Source organism: Spermophilus citellus (genome assembly GCF_964194105.1).
Source record: "Spermophilus citellus genome assembly, chromosome: 4".
In the NCBI taxonomy this organism is placed as follows: Eukaryota; Metazoa; Chordata; class Mammalia; order Rodentia; family Sciuridae; genus Spermophilus; species Spermophilus citellus.
Genome location: NC_138185.1, coordinates 131,231,171 through 131,255,965, shown reverse-complemented (window position 1 = coordinate 131,255,965; position 24,795 = coordinate 131,231,171). Strand labels below are relative to the sequence as shown.

The following is a 24,795-nucleotide window of genomic DNA, read 5'->3' as shown; positions in this document are numbered from 1 at the left end:
TCTTGCAGATAAATTTCAATTTTTATTGTATAGAGTGAATTAAAAATCATAGACCAAAAAGACAATAATCAGTATGTGAAAATCAAAGAGCAACTAGAAGCAATTAACTAGATAATTTAAAGATGTTAGCGTAGTTATAAATAAAAATATAGTACATTACTTTGAGAGAAGAAATCTTACATGAACTGAGGAGAAAGTTTTATAGAAAAATTTTAAAACTTCCTTTTGAGAGAAAGGATGGGGAAGATAGGACAGCTATTAATTCCATTAATTCAAAAAATTGAATTAGGGGCTGGGGTTGTGGCTCAGTGGTAGAGTGCTCACCTAGTAAGTATGAGGCTCTGGGTTTGATCCTCAGCACCACATAAAAATAAATAAAATAAAGATATTGTGTCCAACTACAACTAAAAAATAAATATTTTTTAAAAATTGAATTAATTATCATTTATATTTAATAATACATGCTACATGGCTTAATTGATTAAAGCATTATATGGAAAATCAGACTTAATCAAAATAGAGAATCAAAATAGAAATCTTGGGTTACCTCAGAATCACCTAGTAAGGAAAATGGAAATGGCCACTTCTTGAATGAGCATGAGAATGAAGAAATGAAAGATGAACATGGATAAGGAACAGTAGGAGTTCAAAGAACAGGAATAGGCAAATCCAACCTCTCTATACCTTCCTATTGTGTCACTTGGCACGTTTCAATTGCAATTAAAAGAAAACCTCATAGTGACCTAGATGATAGAAAGTATTGTCTTACATGACTAAACAATACAAGTATAATTTGATTTTCAAGCTAATCTTGTTCTAAAAGGTAAATTTTGTAATCAAGAACTAATTCTCTTTCAGTCTCCTATTCTAGCTTCCATTATGAAGTCATCAAAGTTGATTTAACTTATAAAAGCATGTCTGCCAGTAGCAATCAGGACTACATACTTGCTCATGTATGTTCAGTAGGAAAGAAAGTTTGTCTCTTCCCTAGTTGTTAGAGTCAGGTATGGGGCTCCATTCAGGATGAACCAGCCTAACTAAGTAAGTGAGCCATTCGTGGTGGTCTGCATAACATTGGGTTCCTGTTGGTTCAAGTCTGCTTGAGTTAGGTGTCTATGTTGGCTCATCACTTTGGCAGAAAGCATAGAATTGTATCAGGGCTGGTTGGTCTTGGGGATGAAGTCTTTCCATCCAAATTACAATGGGAAAACATAGTATGAATGCTGAGGAGACAACCACAACTTCCATCTCATCTTTTCTTGGGAAATCATTTTTCTACTGTGTTTTCTAGGATCTAGGCTGAGGTGCAGAGAAACTCTCATCCTGATCAAAATAAGGATATGTAGAGGGACTTCCATTGCTAGCCTTAATCTTAATGATATTTAGAAAAGTGAATGCCTCTCTTTTACAAAACCCTGTATGCTTCTCAGAGCACTGTCATTCAGATTCTCACTCTGTCACACAGCTCCAAATAGCCACTGTCATTCCCTTTCTACAGGCAGGCTTGTCCAGGCCAAGGATAATAATGAAAGAGGCCCAGCAAGAACTGTGTTCCCCAGGCCCCCACCTTTCCCTTTTCCTGACAACTGCCAAGGCGCTCTCTAAGGGCATGGCACTTTCGGAAATAATATCAAATAAAAGTATTCCGGTTGAAAGAAGAATAGGACACATCAGTCTCACTCCTTCCCTGTCTTCACCTACCTTTCTAAATAAGTCAATACAATAGCAATCTACTGCATTAAGTATCTCTTCAGTCCCTTAACAAAAGCTCCCTAGCAGGGATGGTTTTACTCCTTTGTCATCTCTGTACTTTTATCTGCAAATCCAAAATCAGGCCAACTGATGAGATAATTAAACTCATCACTTCATATTTTAATTTCTTAACCTAACAGCATATGGATTCTAATTATCCTTCATTCCACTGTTACTATATTATAAGTAAGCTACATTATATAAAACCAAAGAAAATTATTCATACATGAGATCATCTTTAAGTAGCATACTGAAGAAACTGCTACCATAAATTGTAAGTAAAGCTTATTGTGCTCTTGTTTTAAAAATAAATTTTATGAGATTCTTATGTAAGATAAGAATGAGATTTTTTTTGCACAATTTAAAAAATGTTCTATAGCTCTTAGACACTGCTTCTCGTCTTCTCCTCAGTGATTTGTTTTTAAATGCTCTAAAAAGGCCTCAGATTTGTAGACATTAAAATGTTATTGATTCTTGTTCTCTCCCTTAACATGTCCCTGAATAATATTCATTTGAAAAACCTCAGACAGCAACATCAAACACCAGGACAAGCGCAGCATTATTTGCAGCAAACATTCAAATTGTTCTAGAACCATTCAACTTGTGAGAGCCCTTGCTCTTCTCCTTGTACCTTCCCAGAACCTCCTCATATGAATGGGAGTTGCCATGTGGACTAAAAGTAAGGGCAGCCCTATCTGATTTCCAGAAAGCCTAGTTCGTTCATCTCCTTCATTAATGGACTAATGTCTCCCATGGAGCCTGTCTGATAAGCGGATGGAAACTTATTTATGGGCTAAACTGTCTACAGTGCAACTGTGTTTTTGACTATATTATGTAGAAAATGTATTTGCAGAACAATTACTCCTATGTGCTTGTGCATTAATACTGAAGATCTAATACATAGTAAGCTAACAAGGCCTGAAACACATTAAATCCCATCCATGCGTAGGGAGGGAGCACTATAACCACACTTTTACTCACAGTAAATTCCCTGCAAAGATAATTCGTAAAAGATTTGCATGACATTCAGCTCTGATTCCACAGCCAGCCGAGCCAGTCATACCTGGAGTATCTGTGAAATAATGAGTTAGTTTCCCACTGTGAAGCCTCCTTTACGATTCCAATTTCAGCTGGAAAGTCTTTGAAGAGATGATTGAACCATATCGTCTCCATGAAAGCTGCAAAGATTTAACAACTGCTGAGAAATTAAAAAGAGAAACTCCATGGAAAATTACAGATGCAGAACTGGATGCTGTCAAGGAAAAGGTAAGGACTTGTCTGCCTTAATTTTTACTTTGCTATCTAACTAGCCGAAAGCCGAAACAGTGGTTGATTTAAAGATCAAGAAGTAATGTATCTATTACTGAATGGCATTATTCAAGATCCAGGGTTTCTGCATTTGTCAGGTGTTTTTCAATTACATTACTGGACATTAGGATTTAGAAAACTTTTCATTTTTTTCTAGAAAGTAACATTTTTTAAAAGTTAAAAAAAAACAAGTCATTGATACATTTTGTAAAGTTTCCTTTCAAACTTTATTATTATTAATCTGAAATAATTTAAATAATATTCATGCAGTGCAGATTAAGGTAAATTGGCCCACACTTCAACACAATGACAAAGAATTTTAACCTGATGAAGATAGCTGTGAGAAACTAACAAAAGTATCTAAGGAAATTTATGATGAGTTTAGAACAACAAAATGTTGGATCTGGAAAACGTAAAATGAATGTTGTCCCAAGCAGCCCTATTAATAATTACTCAGAGGCGGATTGGCTTTAAATGTAAGCGTATATTCGATTACACCAATTATCAAATATAAACAATTAATGCAAAAAGTGTTGAGTGTGCCGGAGCACCCCAACTAGCATTTAATGCACACTAATTAAACACCATAAGCAAATCACACAATCCTAGGGCAACTACGAGCCCCAAAATACCTCTGAAGCCACGCAACTTCTCTTAGCCAAAGAGCAGACATTGTCCTTGTCTGGTGGTTCTCTCCAGCCTATGGCTGGACGTCAGGGAATGGTGGAGTCAGGGATGGACAGCAAGGCAGCCAGGGATGGACAGCAAGGCGGTCAGTCTCCCTGATGTCCTTGGAGCAAAACTCTAATGTGGAAGGACCAGCAATTTAAATACAGTTCCAAGTTGGTGGTATATGTTGGTGATTGGTTATACCCAGTGAAAGTCAATGTCCGTTGGTTATGTCCAGTGAGGTGATGTAATTGCAGCTGGGCATGTTCTTTGTGCATGTCCATGGAGCTGTGCTCCCTATCAACTGTAACCAGTCATTGCTTAGCATGTCTATGGCTAGTGCCCCTTACAGCTCTTTATCAATTGCAAGCAGACATGACTAAGCAGTTCAATGGCTGCTGTTCCTTATGGCTGGCAACCTAGTGAGTCCCAGCATGTCCCAGCATGTCCCAGCATGTCTATGGCAGATGCTCCTTCCAATGTGAAACTGTGAGTTTTCCTAGACAGCCTACCAGAAGTTACTCTCTTCTGGCCTGAGCTGAGTGAAGTTGGTGATATTGAGGATAATGAAAAGGACAGCGATTCAGAATGAAGAATTGATATCTGAATTGGACACTAAAGGAAATGAACCACAAGAATCTCTAAACTACAAAATCGGAATAAACTGTATTTGGAGCTGAGCTTGGAAAATTTAGAGAAAGAAATACCAAAAGTCTGTCAGATTTAGTGAAAGAAATACTGAACAAGAATCATAAACTCTGCATAATAATAATAATAAACTGGCAGTTCCAAAGCAGTCATATCACATGTCTGAGGCTCAGGTTCTAAAATATAAAAATAAATATTACTTTCATTACCCCAAAATAGTTGTCCAAGTGAGTTTATTGGTGATTTTGTTTTATTTGAAACCATCCCCCTGAGCTGATAAGACATTCAGAGAACTTAAAGAAAAAGAGAGTAGGAAATAATCTATTTTCTTAAGATATCAAATCAGTAACAAGCTTCGATCAATTTTCTTTGGCTGAAAATATGTTCCCCAAAACTGTCCATTCTTGTCTTCTTTGGATTGTTATCCATGCTGTTTGTTTTTTTCCCCTAAAACTTAATAAGCCACTATAATACAATGATACTCTGGTCTTTTTCTTTATGTTTCTAAAATTTCTCAAGAAATTTTAAAACATCAAACTTAAAATTTTTAATAAACTATTTTTAATAACTTTTTTTAAAATGAAGTTTTCGCTAATCTATGATTTAAGGTAGGAAGATAAATTCTCATTCATAATTTTGTTGGAACTACACACAACAAAATTTGAATGTTGTCCACAGAGTTACCGCCAAGTTCGACTGAATGAACTTTTACAGGAGCACTCAAGAGCTGCCAACCTCATTGTCCTGTAAGTATCATTGTGGGCAGTAAAGAATGATAGAAGTTTTAAGTTAAATGAGTTAATAGATCAATTTATAAGCTCATGACTTTTCAGATAAGAAGTTTAAAAAAAAGAAAAAAAGTTGGACCATGTAGGATTTTGGACAGTAAAAGAGGATACATGCCACCCTGAGACCCTAACAACTGAGATCCACGGGCTTTAAAGGGCCTTGCTTAGACTTTGTGCCAGTCATGTTACTCCTATGGGGTCAGGGCACATGCCCACCTAGAATACAAGCTTCCTTCTGGACTATGCTCTAGAAACCTGAGGCTCTGGAATTCCCTGGCAACAGCCACAAGTTGGCCACCAGGGCTCAGGCATCTTCCCTGGGTGGGTGTTTCGGAGCCACCACATGTCCATGGCAGACTCATGGTCCCCTTGCAGTGTGGCAAGAGGCCACAGCAATAAAAAGATGGTTAGTTTTTCCCCTTTTCACTCTTTACCCTTCAGTCTTACAAATGTCAGAAGTGGGCCTACTGATAATATTTATTTAATTAAATAATAATAATAATTCATTTAATTAAAGATTGGTAGCCAAACATGGGGAAACATCCAACTATTTCATTAGTACCTCATGAACTGAGTCCTAGATATAAAAACAAACATCTTTAAGCACGGTCTAGATTGGTGGATGATCCAAGTGATCAAGACACTATAGAATGACCTCCTGAACTGGATGGTAGAATTCCAATAGCTAGTTTCTAAGCTACCTCCCAAATACATGTTTTAAACTATTGGAGGAAACTAATGTCCACTAGAGGGCATGGATGAGTATGGGTTGATCAAATTCTCTCTTCAAAGAAAAGTGAAAATTTATACTTTTATTTTGTCTTTTTCAACATCTATGTCTGTTTTACTGCTTTATAGATATTTGTGTTACCTAAAAAATATCAGTTTAATATCTACATTTGAAAAAATTGGGGGGACATAATAAAATTTTCAGGTTACTGGTTATTAAATAGTTCAGAAACACTAATGATATTACCATCTGTAGTAATTTTTATTTTCATTTTTTATATTTCTTCTGCTATCAGGAGCCTTCCAGTGGCAAGAAAAGGATCTGTATCGGATTTGTTGTATATGGCTTGGTTGGAAATACTCACAAAGAATCTCCCTCCTGTCTTACTGGTTAGAGGAAATCACAAAAATGTTCTGACATTTTACTCTTAAAACATGAAAGATAAGGATACATTTTAAATTAATGTATGAATAATTAAGAGACCTGTTTCTATACTTTCTGTTATAAAATCTGATCTATGGATAAACAGACCTCTGGAGACTAGCCTACCAAATTTTACATAAATTTTGTCTTTTTCTTTTCATTATTAGTTAATGAGAGCTTCCTCCACCCCATAAGCCAATGCTACTCCTAGAAAAACATTTTTGTCATTGCTGTTGATGAACAAGAAATTAATCAAATCCATGCTGCCTTCCTTATGTTCATGAAAACTACCAATTTGGTTGTAAGCTCCTCTAGGCAAACTTAATCTTTTGTTTCTAATGGTGTTTGCTACTAGGCCCTGGTACAGGCCTCAGCCCCACAGCAGGTTCTCCATAAATGCTTATTGACAGGCTGGTACAGTGGCCATGGGTGGTTATCAGAGAAAAAGACCAACTGGGTAGGAGGCGTGATTATGCTTGGCCTCCTGAGAGGCTTATGCCTACAAAGAAGATTTAAAAATCAATAACTGGAAACTTTAAGAAGTACTTGAGTCTAAAAATGTTTAAAGTAGTTACCTAAATAAGGTTTATTTAATGTAACAGATAATATACTTAGAGTTATCTGAGTGATCATTGATAACATACGGCTTGAAATTGCTGCTGACTCAAGTGTATTAACTAGATTAGAAACATATATTCCAATTAAATGAAATATATTCTATTTTTAACATATAAACATTAATTATCCTCCCTGCTAAACATTTTGAAATTTCCATAATGATATTACTTTGCATATTTTCTTCTAATTAAGTGGTTAGTACAGATGAAATCTATAGATGTCTAACTGAAAACTAAGTACCACAAATTTTCAAACCACTATTAACAAATATATTCAGAATTATATATTTAGTTGCTTTCTATAGTGATTATATGGACTTAAAGGAATAATTAAAATGTGAGTGGAGAAATTTGCATAATTTGGAGTGTACGATTATTGATTTTTTTCATTTTTATTAGTGTATCTACAGTATTTAATCACATTGGCAAACCAATAAAAATTGTTTTTCTGATGAGTGGTTTGGGTTTTTTCCTGACATATTTTGACTGTTCTGAGAAAACATATGGGGAAAATGAACCTGAAATAAAAGCAGCATAATTCATTTGCTTTGGCCTAGGTCATGTTTTTACTTTTCCATCACTAATATCACTGCACAATGGTATATCAGATGTGAGCCTAAACATATCATCAGGGATCTTGTCTGCAGTTGTTCAGTGCTGGAATTGTTGCCAAACCCAGACTTCCTGCTCAAAAGGATGACTGGGGGGGGGGGGGGAGAAGGTCAGTAAGGCTTTACAGCTGGGTATCCCTATCACAAATCCAGGTCCATTTCACTTAGCCCTAAATTAACCCTCTCTTTTGAGTCCTATGTACCTGAAATCCATGAGTAATCAACCAGGTAAAAGGGCCCTGATTCTTCTGGTCCTAACACTTCTCTAAAATCCTTGAGAGGGTCTCTGGGGAAAGGAAGGCGTAATACAGCTTCTGTGGCAGGAAATTCTGGATGCTGTTTCTTTGCTGAGCTGTTACAGCCTGGGTTCCCCTGGAAACTGACTCTGAGATGCAGTTTATCTGTGCATAGTGCCTGGGAATCAACACCTGTGGGAGAAAGAGAGCAGAAGCTGGAAGGGCAGAGAAGGAAAATGGTGAGCTGCTGCAGGTACAACGACAACCTCACTGGGAGCTCTGGAACTAGAATGTCCCTTTAGAATAGTTCCCAGAAGGGCAGAGGCCACAGGCCTTTGTGCTTCCCCACTGATCAATCACTCTGGATAAGGGCTCCACACCTAAGGGGTATGGTCTTGGGCAAGGCAACCTGTGAAGCTGAAGCCTGAGAGCTGAAGTCGGCCTGCTGACAGCTCTCCTAACTTCAGGGGCAACAAATTCTTATGAAACTAGATGGGGGTGAAGGTATATCACCTTGTTTGCCAAAGGGGCTATATCCTTATGATAGTGGTTCAAAAAAAAATCAGATGGGCCTGAGTTCAAATTTTGGTCCCCAATTATCAGCCGTATGACTTTAATTATTTAATTTTCTGAAGACTATTAGCTGGAGGGTGACTGAAGTCCCTGGGGATCCAGGGACAGGTTAGGTGGCAGGAAGGGACTATAAATTTGGGGATCAAGAGCCACTATATTGGGAATAGGTAAAAGTAGCAGAAAACTGAAAAGGGGGCTGTGCTCAGATAGCAGCAGATTTTTGATAATTGTTAGTGTCCCGGCCATTGTCCTTTGCTTTACCCAACTCTATTAACCCAACCACCATCATCTCCAAGTCTATATTTGAATTTCTAAGCAAGAGGGAAAAAGTTCTACAATTGTGTGCAATGTTCAATGTTTCAACTGCTGTCCAACTTTCTCTGTCCCTGCACTTTATGTGGTTTCTCATCAACATTCCCACTCTTTTCTCAAAATCTGCAGCACTTTTTCAGTTGATGATGTTTTCCCCATCCTCACAACACATCCATGGTCATATAGTCACAAAACTTTATTACTTACATAAACAGGGCCATGATGGGAGAATTGTCATATGAGTCCTTCCCTTAATATTCAATCTGAGGTCCTGTGTTCAATCCCAGAATTGGAGACAAAGAAAGGAAGGGAGGAACAGAGGGAAAGGATGGAAAAAAAGAAAATCTGGGAATTGTGGGAGACCAATCTCGTACATGTGACTGAGTTAACTCCCCTGCTGGGTGATGTGGCGTCAGGCACTCATGCTGCTAGACTGCCCGGCTCTTCCAGGGTTCAGCTCTTCCAGGGTTCCAGTGACTGTGTCTTCCTACAGCCCCATGGGTGGAGCTATGCTCACCTGTTCCTTTGTAATATAACCCCTTGCCCTGTTTAGGGTAGTATCTTCCATGGAAGTGCCTTGTGTGTGTCCCCTTCTCTTACTGTGCCCTTGGGTGTGGCCTATCCAGGTGTCAGTCAACCTGCTGACAGTGGACATCATGAAGATAGACTCAACCCCCTGAAACCTGACCCCTTGTCTCATTTGAATAGCTTCTCCTCAATAAAAGGGGTCTCTGTCTCTCTCTTCCTGCAGACCCTTAAGGTCAGAGGAGCCGTCACATCCACCCCAAAGAAAAAGGTATTTGTGTCTCTCGTGTGGTTATTTTGCACAGCCCAGTTAGCCCAGTTCAACTGGAGTGACCCCTGAGCCTTTTAGTCGTGAGAACAGAAACCTGGCAGGGAATGAAACCAGGGGTTCTGATATTCTAATGGTCTGCAAGATTTTAGTACTACTGCTCTAAGCAGTCCCTCCCATTCCTGTGATTTGACTTCCATCATATCTCTCAAATTTATCTTTTGACCTTAGGTCTGTTCTATGTCTCAGATCCATAAACTTAATCACTGATTTCCTTGGTGTTTCTGCCTGAATGTCCTGACACCCTAAATGCAGGATAATTAGACATTTGCAAAAATATGGGTACATGTGCACGCATGCACGTGCACGCACACACACACACACACACACACACACACACACACACACGCTGGAGCAAAGGCTTCTTCCCCATCACTTATCAGATCTCCCCTGAAATGACCAAAGACACATAAAAACAGGAAAAAAAATCTGTATCATGGTAGGAAACTATGGAAGGATGCCATTTTTAGAAACACAATCAAGTTATAGTTTATGTGGGAGGAGATTGGTGGAACATATCAAAGATCAGGTTATAAGTAATGATCCTGAGGGGGAAAGAAATTTAGAGAATATTTATAGAAGACCCTGGGAATATGCCACTCATCCCACCCCCTTTTGAAGCCAGAGGTGAGAATAGAGAGCAGGACAGACTGCAGCACCTCCTGGGGCTCCCTTCTGTGGTGAGATACTGAGAGTGCTCTGAAAGACGCCTGGTGTACTTGGTGGATGCTTGAAGCAGATCTGAGTGTTGCAATAGAGCATCTCATGGGTGCCTGTGGCAGCAACACCAGGAAAACAAGCAAACAAAATCATGTGTCATGTGCAATACACAAAACGCATAAAAACTGGAAAGATAATCCAAAAGAGAAAAATTTTTTGAAAATTCTCATTTAATAAAAAATAAAATCAAACTCTATCTGCAAGCATCATATAAAAATAAATATCAAAATAGCTTAAAAGCCCACATTTGGAAGTGGGGAAGCAAAAAGCTAAAAGCAAAAGTATAACCAAAAATGTATATTAACATTCTAACAAAAAGAATATAATTGACAATATTAATTCCAAAGTTTAAGACTAAAGGAATTAGGAAGGGCAGAAGAGTACCATTTTATATTAAAAAACTATATATAGCCATGATGCAAAGCTATAATAACAGTGGGGCTTTATGTAAACAAATAGCATAGTATTCACATAAATAACACAAGAATTATTGGAAATAAAAGAGGAGTTATATAAGGTCAATTTTCTTAGGAAACAGCTCACCTATATCACCATCTTTAACAGATCAAATATAGGCACAATTTAAACTATATTAAAAAATGGATTTAATGTGTACCATAGTGCTCACCCATAGAAAATATATCATCTTTTAGAAATCTATAGAATGCTTATAATAACAAATTATATATTAGATAATGAGGAAAAATTCAGTAAATCCCAAAATGCAGAAATAGTATCACATTTTTGTTATAATACAATAAAACTGACATTATTTACAAATCTATAAACAATAATGTCCCAAAAACTCATTGGGGAGAAAAAAATTCTAAATAACTCAGGTCAAAAAAATGCAGTTTTAGACTATTTAGCAAAGAATAACATTGAGAATTCCATATAGTGAAACATTTTACGCTGATAAATAGGACTCAGGAGGTAAATTTACACAATAAATAGATTTATTAATCAATAATAAAATAAAAGTTAAGAATTAAAAACTGCACAAAGGGGCTGGGGATGTGGCTCAAGCGGTAGCGCGCTCGCCTGGCATGCGTGCGGCACGGGTTCGATCCTCAGCACCACATACAAACAAAGATGTTGTGTCCGCCGAGAACTAAAAAATAAATATTAAAAATTCTCTCTCTCTCTCTCTCTCTCTCTCTCTCTCTCTCTCTCCTCTCTCACTCTCTCCTCTCTCACTCTCTCTTTAAAAAAAATAAAATAAAATAAAAAAATTAAAAAAATAAAATAAAATAAAATAAAAACTGCACAAAGTCACTAAAGGAAAACCGAAAGAAGACATTGAGGAAGAAAAGCAGGGTAGTAAAATGAAGAGCTCAAACTCTGGGGTCAGAGAGAGAGAGAGAGAGAGAGAGGGGAGTTGAATTTTAGTTCCCCATCTTATGAATAGCAGGATCATTGCTTAGTCTCCTTAAGATTATGTTTTCTCACATGTGAAATGGGGATTTTAAGAGGGCCTACTCCTTGAAGTTGTTACAAGCATATGATATAATATGTATTAATTGAACACAAATACTTAAATGTTAGCTTTTTTTTGGTAGCAGGGATTGAACCCAGGGGCACTTAACCACTGAGCCATCTTCCCCACGTCTTTTTAAAATTTTTCTTTACTTTTTAAAATTTTGAGACATGTCTTACTAAGTTGCTTAGGGTCTCACAATCCTCTTTTCTCAGCCTCCCAAGATAATAGTATTACAGGCGTATACCCAGCTAGACATTTCTTTCATTTTTCCCCCCAGAAAAGACAATATCAGTAAGGATAACAAGTCCACTGTTATTTGTTACTTTTTCTTAAAAAAAAAAAAAAATGAGATTTATTTTGACATTATTATAAAGACATGAAATTTAAAAAATTCTAAAGGAACAACATCAAATAAACTTTTTAACTTTAGAAAGATAAAAGAATAAAATATGTTACAAATAAGCAAGGGACTATGGATACAACTTTGGAGAAATATATTTTTAAAAAGTCTAGTCTGATAAATTTTTAGTTCTAAAGAACATATCAATTTCTAGTAAAATATGAATTACTCAATTAACTCAAGAAGAATTACCTGATAAAATCTAATACACCCAGAATAAATGAAGATTGTCAGAGATGCAGTTCCAAAAAGGTATTAACCCAAATAACTTTTTCCAGTTGACTTCTTTAAACATCCAAAGAAAAAACCATTACCATTCTATGTAAGCCATTGCTGAGCAGGGTAAGAGAAAACACTTTCTTTCCATTCCTCAGTTATTCTGAAAACTAGCACAAACTTGATTCCAAAATATGACAGACCACAAAAATTGGAAACTGTAAGTCAATTTCTGTATGAATAAGCATTGAAAAATCCAAAATAAAATACTAGCAACATGATTTTACTAATCAATAACACAATAGAACTTTAGGAATATAGTTTACTTTACTGTTTGGAAATCAGTTAATTTAATTTATTACATTTAGTGAGCATGAGTTACCAATTATTTGTTCACATTGAATTGAATATGTATTTGTAAATGTGTAAAATAACTCCAGATGAATGCATAAGTAAACAGGAAGGATTAACTCTAGAAATGAGGTGGACAAGGTGAATGAAAGATAAGATAAAGATTTAATTTTTACTATAAACCAACAATAACTATTCCAAACTAATATTTTAAAATTTAGATCCATAAATAAACTACTTGCTTACCCAGATGTATTTAATTGTTAACTCATAGTTGAGATGGTAATAAACTGTGAAGGTTGTATAATAATAATCTTTAAAAAGTATCATTCCGGGCTGGGGCTATAACTCAGCGGTAGAGTCCTTGCCTCACACATGCGAGGCACTAGGTTTGATCCTCAGCACCACATAAAAATAAATAAAGATATTGTGACCATCTACAACTAAAAATAATAATAATAATAATGCACTTGAGCCAGGCATGATGGTGCATGCCTATAATCCCAGCAGCTAGGGAGTCTGAGGCAGGAAGATTGCAAGTTCAAAGCCAGTCTCAACAAAAGCAAGGCACTAAGCAACTTGGTAAGACTCTGTTTCTAAAAAAAAAAATACAAAATAGGGCTGGGGATATTGCTCAGTGGTAGAGTCCAATTCCCAGTAACCCCCCCTCCAAAAAAAGTATAATATACTTGAAAGTATAAGATATTGCACCAGCATTATTATTCTATTGCACTTATTTATAAAATAAGTAACTAAAATAATCACTGTAAGTATTAAAAAAAATTGACCCAACTACAACTCCCAGACAGGCTTAGTTTTGTTGTTGTTGTTGTTTTGTTTTGTTGTTTTTCTATTATTTCATTTTGGCACTAGGGATTGAATCCAGAGGCCCTGGACCACTGAGCCATATCCTCACCCCTTTTTATTTTTTTATTTTGAGACAGAGTCTCAGCTAAATTTCTGAGACTGGCCTTGAACTTGTGATCCTCCTATTTCAGCCTCCAAAGTCATTGGGATTACAGACATTCATAAGTGTTCCTGGTGGTTTTTTGTTTTTAAACACAAGATTTAAAAAAAAAGAAAGCATATGGTGCTTTCTTGGGTAAATAAAGTGATAGAGAAGAGAAATGTTGGATCAGATTTACTTCTTTAGATCTACAAACATTAGGCTTGCATTGTGTGTTTTTTATTTCCTGAAGCTGAAGAATGGACAAAGATAATCTGAATAGGTTTTGAGTTTTATTTTCTCTGCCAAATAGAACTCAGAATGGGTATTACCTTCAGTAGGTGGGAATAATAATAATAAGATGATGATGATGATGATTGAGTTTGTATGAATCCAGGCTGTACTGGTATAGAATGTTCTTTCATACTTTTGAACATAATTCTCAATTAGGATGTTATATTATCTTTCAATTGTTTCTTAAGAAATCATCACAAACTTGCCAGTTTAAAGCAGCACACATTTATTATTTCACAGTTTCCATAGGTCATAAGTGTAGGCATATCTTAACCGAGTGCTTGGCTCAGGATCTCACTATGGTGTCCTCAACATGTTGGCTGAGGCTGCAGTCTCCTTTGAGGCTCAATGTCCTCTACCAGGCTTAAGTGGTTGGTGGCCAAATTAATTTTCATGCTGCTGTAGAACTCATGGCAGCTTGCTTCTTTTAATACCAGCAGGGAGAAAATCTCTTACCTATAGACCTTGGGTTAAAGGTATCACCTGATTCTGTCAGGCCACCCTGGTCAATCTCCTTTATAATTAAAATTAAATTAAACTGCTTAAAGATCTTGATTATTATTTGCAAAATCTCTTCATCTCTTTCAGATAAGGAAACCTAATGACATAAGGTGCGGTAGTGCAGGCTTTAATCCCAGCAGCTCAGGAGGCTGAGGTAGGAGGATAGCAAGTTCAAAGCCAGCCTCAGCAACTTAATGAGGCCCTTTCTCAAAATGAAAAATAAAAAATAGAGTGAGAATGTGGCTCAGTGGTAGAGCCACACTGGGTTCAATCTCCAGTTTAAAAAAAAAAAAAAAAGGAAAACTAATTATTGGAGTAGCAGTCTACATGGGCAGATGCTGCCCTCTCTAGGGGAGGTGATTCCATAGGGCAAGAGGGTAAGTGTGTGGGAGGCATCCAGGCCATCTTAGAAACCTGCCTAACACAAATGCTATCTCACATTTGTGCATAGCACCTATGAGCTACTAAGAACCATGCTGTGAATCAATTAACAAGCTAGAAATGTTTCATGAAGTATCCAAATAAAAGCTCCATTGTCTATGCACACTAGATAATGCCCATTTGTTGGGAAATCTAGAACCACAAAAATAAATTAACACCGAAAAGGACCCGGGAATCCCCTAGTATTAGAACAGTATTCTCAGAAGATTTGGGTACAATTCTGGATACAGGGTTTCAGTCGACAGAGTGTTTAATGAGCTGTTAACTAGCAGTAAGTGACACCAGAAACAATGCAGTAAAACATCAAAAGTATTTAAAGGGAATATAGGCTTCAAAAAATGCAGCCGTCTGAGATCACAAATGGGGAAGGCAAAGATTCCATGTCCTCAACAGAGTTGAAGACATCATCATTTCGTGAGCGATAAACTGACAGAGAAACTCCATCTTGTTCTGCATGACCTGGTGAAGAAAGTAAGGATATGTGCAAAACATGCTCAGAAAAGTTCTGTTTCACGAGGCTCAGATCAAAAGATTGGCTAAGTTTCAGTTATCTAGCAAATTAATTTATGAGGAATGATTCTCTCTATAGTTGAGCAGAGTATATAGAGTTCTTACATAAAATCTAAACAGGGGATTTTTGGATAGGTCATCCAGATAGGAATGAAGAAAGGAGAACTTCTCAGAGGTCGAGGCTAAAATCCAGGTCATAAACGTCATCACTTCAAAAAACATGACAGGCAATGATGCTTAGTGCTATGAGCCTTCTATTATTCCTGAGCCTGAAAGATATTGCAGTAGAGGGCAGTCTAGGGGCAAAACTAAGCAATCAACTTTTGAGAGAGAGATGGCTAACTGCATGGTTGTAAGCTCAGCTATGATCTGGGGCCAAAGCACAGGCTTCCCTTCTGATGCAGCTCTTTCCCTGAAGGCAGTGGTTTTCCCAAACTCTCAAACTTGGTCCATCTGCTCTTTGGGATGCTGGAGAGATCAAGAAAAGGAGACTGGCTTCTTTCTTATATACTTCAGTTTTCTGATTGTCCTGTTGTATTCCTGCCCCAAACAAAAAGGTGGTAGAATTATTCTTAGGGAAAGTGAGAAGTTCAGAGAAGTAAGCAATAACAGGTATAGAAAGATACTAAATCATGCCAGCTGCTAACACAGCCAGCTTTTGAGGGAGACAGTTATCATTCTGTGGTTTCCTAATGCTCATAGGTATGGTTACAAAAGGAGTGGGAGCAGGGAGATTTGTAGCACCAGTAGGAGATGATGCTGGCCCCAGAATATGGGAAGAAAACTGGTTATATTTAGATAAAGAATCAACAGAACTGGATGAATCGGATTCTATCTCTGTAAGGGTCATAGTAGAAAACAGAAAGCGCAGAATAGGCTAATTAGAGAAAAATTCACGAGAGACTATTTATAAATATCTGGCAAGATTTGAGATATCAAAACTATAAGGGAGAGTACCGAAGCAAGTAACAACGCAATGCTTCCCCCATTGTCAACCCTGAAGGGAAAACAGGAGGAGAAAGTCATTTCCAGAGCTTGGAAGAAAGGGCAGCTTTGACAAGAGAAGGGGTCTGCAGTGGAGGGACAGTCGCAGCCAGAGAGTCCCCTGATCTTACCCTCCAGCTCTGATCTCCCACTGGGAGTCTCCATTGTCCAAACCCAAATGGAAGATAAGGGAGCTCATTAATGAAATTCTTAAAACAGCCTTTCAGGGTGGGGAATAAGGTGCAGAAGGACAAAGAGTATGTCTACAAGGAAAAAGAAAGATGTGTAGTAGAAATGGTGTGATCATTTCAATTTATTAAAGAAAATACAGAGACTTGAAATTTTGGGGGGGCGGGTCACTGGGGATTAAACTCAGGGGTGCTTAACCACTAAGCCACATCCCCAGCTCTTTTTACAGATAGAGTCATGCTGAGTTGCTAAGCACTAAATTGCTGAGGCTGGATTTACACTCACAATCTTCCTGCCCCAGCCTTCCAAGCCACTGGGATTACAGGCATGTGCCACCACACCTAGCCAGAGACTTTAATTTTAACATAATTTTCTTCTTCTTTCTCTATGTGTGTGTGTGTGTGTGTGTGTGTGAGAGAGAGAGAGAGAGAGAGAGAGAGAAAGAGAGAGAGAGAGAGAGTTAGTTACTGGGAATTGAACCCAGGGGTGCTCTACCATTGAACTACATCCCCCCAGCTCTTTTTATTTTTTAAAATGGGGTTTCACTAAATTGCCAACACTGGCCTCAAACTTGCAATCCTTGTGGCTCAGCTTCCCAGGTAGCTGGGACTACAGCATGTATATGGCTACATAATTTCCTTAATACTCAATTTCACTTAGCCTTTGTGTGATGGTTAATCTGAATTGTCAATTTTATGGATGAAGAGATGCCTAATATTAAGAGGCTTCTGGGTGTCTCAATGAGGGTGTTTCTAGGAATAATTAGCATGTGGGACAGCAAACTGATGTGAAGATCCACTCTAAGTGTGGGTAGCATAGTCCAGTAGTTTGGGGGCTTGGATGGAACAAAAGTTGGAAGAAAAAAGCAGCAGCAGCTCCGTTGGGTCTTTGATTGCTGCTGTGATCACCTGAAGACATCAGACTCCAGCTCCTTCACTCTTGAGAAGCACGCTCTGCCCGGTGACTCTCAAGAGAGTTTCCAGGCCCGCAGTCTCCAACTGGGGCTACATCATTGATCCCTCTTGTTCAGAGATTCCAGCTTCTTGTCTGAGCAGCTTCTGGTTCTTCCAGCTCTCCAACTTGCAGACAGCCATTGAGCCATTGCAGGACTATCCAGCTTCTGGTTAGATAAGTCAATCTAATAAATATCTCCCTCTAGAGAACCCTAATAGACATAAAAAAAAAGATCTCTTGCCTTCATGACTTTTCCTTGAACATATACAGCTGCTATTTTTTTCTTAAAGGTGATTAGAAAAGAGTGATCAAAGTACTTATAAGGGCTAATGATATTGTCGTCAGTGAAAAAGTTGTTTGGGAAAAAGCATAACATTTGAGGAAACATTGGTGTGTGAAAACTGGATAACATCCACTTTAGTCTAAAGAGAATTGAGTTTGTGCAGGCTGGTAAGAAAAGGTTGTTTCACAGAATATTGAATCACAATCAACAAAAACCACAGTGAGCCTGATTCGTAACTCTCCCTGCATGGATACCCATATCTTACCATTGTTTCAGTTTCCCTTGTTATTTTTCTTTTCTTTTTTGTTATTACTCGGGAACATAATTCAATTTGCATTGCACATTTCCTCACGGAAATTTTGAATCTAATGAATATAAAAATCATGGACTTGGCCCAATTTTGTTTTAATCAGTTTTTCTGTTTCCTAATTCAGGATTAACTTCCGAGGATATATACAGAGATTTAGTAGCAACAAGAGCAACAGTGTGCTCATTAAAATATGTAGAATCTCAACTGCAATTTGTGTTATGGTAATTACTGGATTTGTTTACACATAGATGAAAAGCATAACCTTTTTGTTCCTGTCTTCATTTCTTTTTTAATTTGGAAAAATCAGGTTCTTCCAACAGAAAGAAATCACACAACAGTTGGTTAATGTCATGGAGGAAATCAGGTGCAACCAATGAGACTGAGAAATAAAGAGATCAAAACCGTCTAAGGCAGTGACTTAACTAGGTTCCTTTCTCCTGGAGTCAGAATATTGAGAGGCTCTCCTGCTTGTAATCTATTCAGAATAAATGCCACAGCCTTTGCCCGCCCCCTTAGTCCCCACCTGATGGATACCATCTATACATACCAATTCCACTGTGGCCCCAAAGTTTCCACAATCATTCTCTATACTTTTCTCTCTGATCCCATTTGTTCCAGCCAAGAAGTGGGACTGACTATAATGGGAAATGTACAAGGGAAGACAATGCCAACAGAGAGACACCATTGTTCCTAGGGAAGGAAGGAAAATAAGCCCATCCCTGGTGTGTCTATCAGTTTTCTGTCACTGTGGCAAAATACCTGAGATAAACCAACTTGAAAAAGGAAATGTTTATTTTGGCTCAAAGTTTCAGAGGTTTCATTCCATGGCTAGTTAGCTTAGTTGCTTTTAAACTGTGGCAAGGCAAAACATCATGGTGAAAATATATGACAGAGGAGAGCTGCTCATTTCCTGGTGACCAGGAGAGAGAGAGAGAGAGAGAGAGAGAGAGAGAGAGGACACTCTCTTGAGTTTTTTGGGTTTTGTTTATAACAAAGCCCCTCCCTCAAAACCATGAAGTTATGAAGCCATAAACGGATTCATTCATTCATGAGGTCATAGCTCTGTCAGGATCTAATCACCCCCTCCAAAGGTCCCTTCTCTGAACTCTGCTGCATTGGGGACCAAGCTTTCAACACATAAACTTGCTCTTATGAAGGCCTATTGATCCCACATCTGGAAGCTTCCCAAAGATTCCCAGATTCCTGCTTTCATACAGGGACATTACTCAAAAGGCAGTAAGCCAGACAGAGAGATCGTCTTACAATGCTTGAAAATGGGTGAAATTACCCAAATGACTAATACTTGATTTCTATGTCTTCTTGCGCTTCTTCTACCTACTTCCATATCAAATCAACTTGTTGGGCAACCAATTCAGCTGAAAGGCAAGTCCTTAAAATATCTAAGTCTTTGTAATAGATTAAAAAAAAGTTCTCAAAGATGTCTATACTTGGATCACCAGACCCTATGAATATATTATCTACCTCCCATGGCAAAAGAGTCTTTACAGATGTGGTTAAGGTACTGATCTTGAGCTGGAGAGATTATAATGGATAATCTTGACTGGGGAGCAGAGTGAGGATTCTAACCACTTGAGTCCACAGAAGAAGAGAGCCTTGGGCTGGGGATATAGTTCAGTTGGTAGAGGGCTTACCTTGCATGCCCAAGGCCCTGGGTTCAATCCCCAGTACCACAAAAAAAAAAAAAAAAAAAAAAAGGACTTTTCCCAGCTGTAGTCAGAAAACTAGACAGGTGGCAGCAGCAGCGTAAGAACTTAACCTCCTGTTACTGGTTTTGAAGATGGAGAAATGAGGGATGGAAAGGCTTCTTTCTTACAATTTCTAGAGAGATGGAGGCCTAATTAATACCTGTATTCTAGCCCATAGAGACCTATGTCAGACTTACAACTTGAAGAGCTACAATTTTTTTAAAATATTGTGTTAAGCCATGAAACCTGCAGTAATTTGATAAAGTAATGTAAATTTAAAGTCTTCACCTGTCAAGCTTGGATTAGCACAATGGAAAAGTTCCAATCTCTCCAGCTTCTCTGGTCTCTAGGTCAGCTTAGAAAATGTTATTTCACCAAACTCTTCAAATATCACTCAGCCCATTCTACACTCCTATTTGAGAACCTACAAATGACATTTCCCCTCCAAACTCAGCACCTCTGAACATTAAAAGATCTGTGTGTCCCTGGACTTGCCAAGAGGTGAAGATGGGAGGCTCAGGGCACACTGCTTCCATTTTAATAGCAAAAACTCTATTTTAACTTGTTCTACATATGTACTTTAGCATAAAATAAAATTTAAAGAACAGGTTCCATTGCTTTAAAAGTGTTTGGCCTATAACTTCAAATATAAACTCTGCCCAATTTTTAAGCCTGCTCAATCTCATCCTACTCTACTCATCTGGTCAACTTTAGTTCCTAGAAATAAACTTCCCATCAGCCAGAACAATGGATTCAAAATATCTACAAATAGGTTTGTTCCTGTTGATACCCACACCCTGGATGGTGCAAAAACTGAAGCTTAGACTCACTCCTAAGTCTTCTCTCACCTAGGGGTAAACCTTTCTCTTCACCTCCACACCCTTTTTCACCGAGAAACCAATCCAGCTCCTCCAGTATCTCTCTACCAGGTAAACTCTGTCTCCTCCATCAGGGAGCCTTTAATGACACAGAGCTACAGGAAGTCACTGGGTGTCCTAGATGAATACCTCTCCCACCCCATGGCTCTCTTTCCTCCAATATGAGTGCCAATTTGTCCTAAAGTCTGATTTTCCACTGCTGCCCAGTTTCTTTTCAGAAACACACCCACTCCCTCAAATTATTGGTTGCTGAGTGGCTCCTAAGATGTTCAATGGTACAGTGTTGTCAACATTAGGCTAGAACCAGAGGGGGTATGATCCTTGGAGAGCATATTATCATTTTGTGCTTTGTGCCTTAATAGCCTAAAATACCACTAACCCTGAATGCAGCATGCTTGAATGAAGGTTTGGAAGAAATGAAAGGGATAATAATGTAGATTAAAAACAAAAATTAAAACAAAAAGTAAGACTTGATGCTAAATTTGACCAACAAACATACATCAAGCTAAATTATTTTAAAAAATCACCTTAATTGTAAGGTTTCCATTGCTTTCTGCTCTTCCTGAGGCTTGATGGTTCTATTCCAGAGTAAACAATATGCCCAATTGCTCCTTCCATAAATGTACCTTTTTGATGAAGCTAGCTCAGGTTGGTTTCTATTATAAGCAGGAGACTACTAATATATCCTTAAGAATATAAAAATCTTTTTGTGGTCATATGTTTGGAAATGTTACAGAGCCCATAGCCAAATCCTGGCAATTCAGTATTCTAAGACTCTGACAAGTCTTGCAACGTAAAAACTACTTTAACTGTTAATCCATCATTACCACAGGTATGTGCCCTGAGCTTTTGTGAATATGAAACTTTTTTATTAACATTCTGAAGAACTAATATCTCATTTCAAGGAATACATAAATATAATGCTTAGAGGCACTCCCATTGTTACTCCAAAAGAATTTGCTATTAGCTTGGCCACATTCCATGCAGCATTTTATGAATCACCTGCATTAAGAAACTGACTCAAAGTAAAAGGGATAATGCTTCTGAAGTTCCTTTCTTAACCTAGGTTCCTCCCTCCCCCCTTTACTTTATTCTTCAGTGTAAGAGAGGACAAGATTTATAAAGAAAGGAAGATGTTAAAAGTAAGGGACAGAAAACAATAGAAAAGAAAAATATGTCAGAGAACTCCAACAGAAGATCCTATCTTTCCCTTGCTATCTTTCCCTTCTCCTCTGGTGAAGGACTTCCTGCACCCGCTGTCTGACATGGTCACAGCGTGAGGGATGCTGCGGCAGGGCCACACCATCTGGAAACTGGAACCATCAGGAATGTTAAGTGTTTTGTTTATGATACTCATGATATGAATAACAGGGCATACATCAATCAATAATAAAAGTACGTATTGCCTGAGATTGCAGGAAAATTCCCGGAATGAGACTAAGGATACAATTGAGATATGCCATGAGGTGCGTTTCAGTCTCTCTCAGGATACAAACAATAGTGTTATTCCTCAAGCCTGAACAACAAGAAATATTTATTCCATGTTTAACAATTAACACTACTGCCCCCCACAACCCCATCCTAAAGCCACAACCTGTACAACACCTAGCTACAGAAAAACAATTGCTGTGCCAACAGTACAAGGACCACCATATGTAGCTTGTAGTATCCCACTGGAGGATAAAAATAATAAAAATAAAAATAATAAAAATACCTTCCCCCCACCAACACACCCTCCTTTGCCTTACACAGAAACTTATGATGAAAATGAAAAACACATAGTTAATATAAATGACGAATGGGTTGAGGTGTAAAGCCTGCCCTTTAGTTAAAGATTACAAAGACATAAGAATTGATGTGCTTTGACCAAGGAAACTCTGTAAGAAAGCTGTTAAATAGGTCATATGAAAAAATGAAATTACCTTGGAAATTAAAAATAAAATAATGTAAAATTAACATAGATATATTTTAGAGGCACTTCAGAGTAGCAGGCTTTTTAAGTAACAGACTTTCACTATTTTAAATGTGTTTTACTGGGATTTTAGTTTAGAAGTAAGAAAGCTTACCAATAATCATAAGTATACTTTAAAGTTAAAGGTTAATGAAATAACTATAGGTATGCTTTAAAGTTAGAAGTGAATAATAGGTCAGGAGACATGTAGTTTAGTTGCATCACCTAGCACCTAGTGATTGAAGTGAAAACATAAAAGCTTAATCATGATTGGCTAAGGTTATAGAAAAAATATTTTGAACAATGTGCTCAATATCTTAGGTAATCAATGTATGTCAGAAAAGATTGTAACTCTTAAAAATTATGTAAATCAAAGAAGTTTCGGGCTTTGAAGCTATCCATTAACTACCTGAAAAAATACCTGTAAAAAAGGTATAAAAATAAAGGTCCCTTTAGGGGCAGCAGGATTTTTTCTGGAGGCTGCTGGTAACTTGTAACTGTCTTCCTGACTCTTTTTTGACCGACACCACTCCTCCTTCAGGACCCCTGGACCCTCACTCCTGCCACCACCTCCACCGGGGCTGGATCCCGGCACTCCTCACATCTCCTAGATCAAAAACAGAGGCAACAGAGGCATTTATTATTTTCTTAGGAAATTTCAAGCCCTTTAATGAAGCCCCATATTACAGAAATATGTTTGGTAGCCTGGTGAACATATTGCAAAATAATGTGTTCTACATTGAGAAATAATTAAGATACTTGACTAAGGATGCATACTGATTTTCCAAGAATATTCTAAAGGAAAATATCTTTATTTCTGTTATGAATTAAATGTTTGTCCTCTACTCCCTCACCCCACCAGACTCATATGTTTAAGTCCTAATCCACAATCAATGAAATTTGAGATGGGGCCATTGGGAGGTAATTAAATTTAAGTGAGATCATAAAATTTGGTTCTTAATTCAAGGAAAATCCATATGAGGATACAGTGAGAAGGATACAGTGAGAAGGTGGCCATAGAGAAGTAGGGGAAAGCCCTCATCAAGAATCCTAACATAAGATAGAGGATTAATCTTCAGGATATATAAAGAACTCAAAAAACTTAACACTAGGGCTGGGATTGTGGCTCAGCGATAAAGCACTTGCCTAGCATGTGCAAGGCACTGGGTTTGATCCTCGGCATCACATTAAATAAATAAATAAATAAATAAATAAATAAATAAATAAATAAATAAAATAAAGATATTGTGTCCAACTAAACTGGAATATATTATATATATATATATATATATATATATATATATATATATATATATATATATCTTAACATCCCCCCCCAAAATAATTAACCCAATCAATAAATGCGCTAAGGAACTAGACACTTCATGGAAGAAGAAATACAATTGATTAATGAATATATGAAAAATGTTCAATATCTGTAGCAATTAGAGAAATGCAAATCAAAACTACACTGAGATTTCATCTCACTCCAATCAGAATGGCAATTATCAAGAATAGAAACAACAATAAATGTTGGCAAGGATGTGGGGGAAAAGACATTCATACATTGCTGGTGCAGCCAATATGGAAAGCAGTATGGAGATTCCTCAGAAAACTTAGAATGGAATCACCATATGACTCAGTTTATCCCACTCTTTGGTGTATAACCAAAGGACTTAAAATCTGCACACTACAATGATGCAGCCACATCAATGTTTATAACAGCTCAATTCACAATAGCCAAACTATGGAACCAACCTAGCTGCCCTTAAACACAGAAATGGATAAAGAAAATATGGTATATATACACAATGGAATATTACTCAGCCTCAAAGAAGAATGAAATTGTGGTATTTGCTGGTAAATAGATGGAGCTAGAGAATATCGTGCTAAGTGAAATAAGCCAATCCCAAAGAACAAAATGCAGAATATTTTCTCTGATATGTGGATGCTAATTCACAATAAGGCAGGTGGCTGGGGAAGAATAGAGGTACTTTGGATAATACAGAAGGGAGGAAGGGTGGGTTGGGATATGGGGGTAGAAAGGATAGTAAAATGATAGTAAAATGGACATCATTACCCTATATGCATATATGATTATACGACTGGTGTAATTCTACATCATGTACAACCAGAAGAATAAGAAGTTATACTCCATTTA

At 37.5% G+C, this 24,795-nt stretch overlaps 1 protein-coding gene across 3 annotated transcripts in view; it reads left to right on the top strand.

Annotated features, from left to right (window-relative positions):
* SLC12A1 (solute carrier family 12 member 1) overlaps nucleotides 1–6,326 on the top strand; it is a gene marked incomplete at both ends in the record, with an annotated part of 83,318 nt that extends 76,992 nt beyond the window's left edge. For all 3 annotated transcript variants that reach the window (XM_081292965.1, XM_081292966.1, XM_081292967.1), the window contains 3 exons: nucleotides 2,883–3,018; nucleotides 5,056–5,123; nucleotides 6,191–6,326. In XM_081292965.1, coding sequence (XP_081149091.1) covers nucleotides 2,883–3,018; nucleotides 5,056–5,123; nucleotides 6,191–6,326 — 340 coding nt within the window. The remainder of the gene's footprint in view (nucleotides 1–2,882; nucleotides 3,019–5,055; nucleotides 5,124–6,190) is intronic.
* Between the last annotated feature and the right edge of the window lie 18,469 nt (nucleotides 6,327–24,795).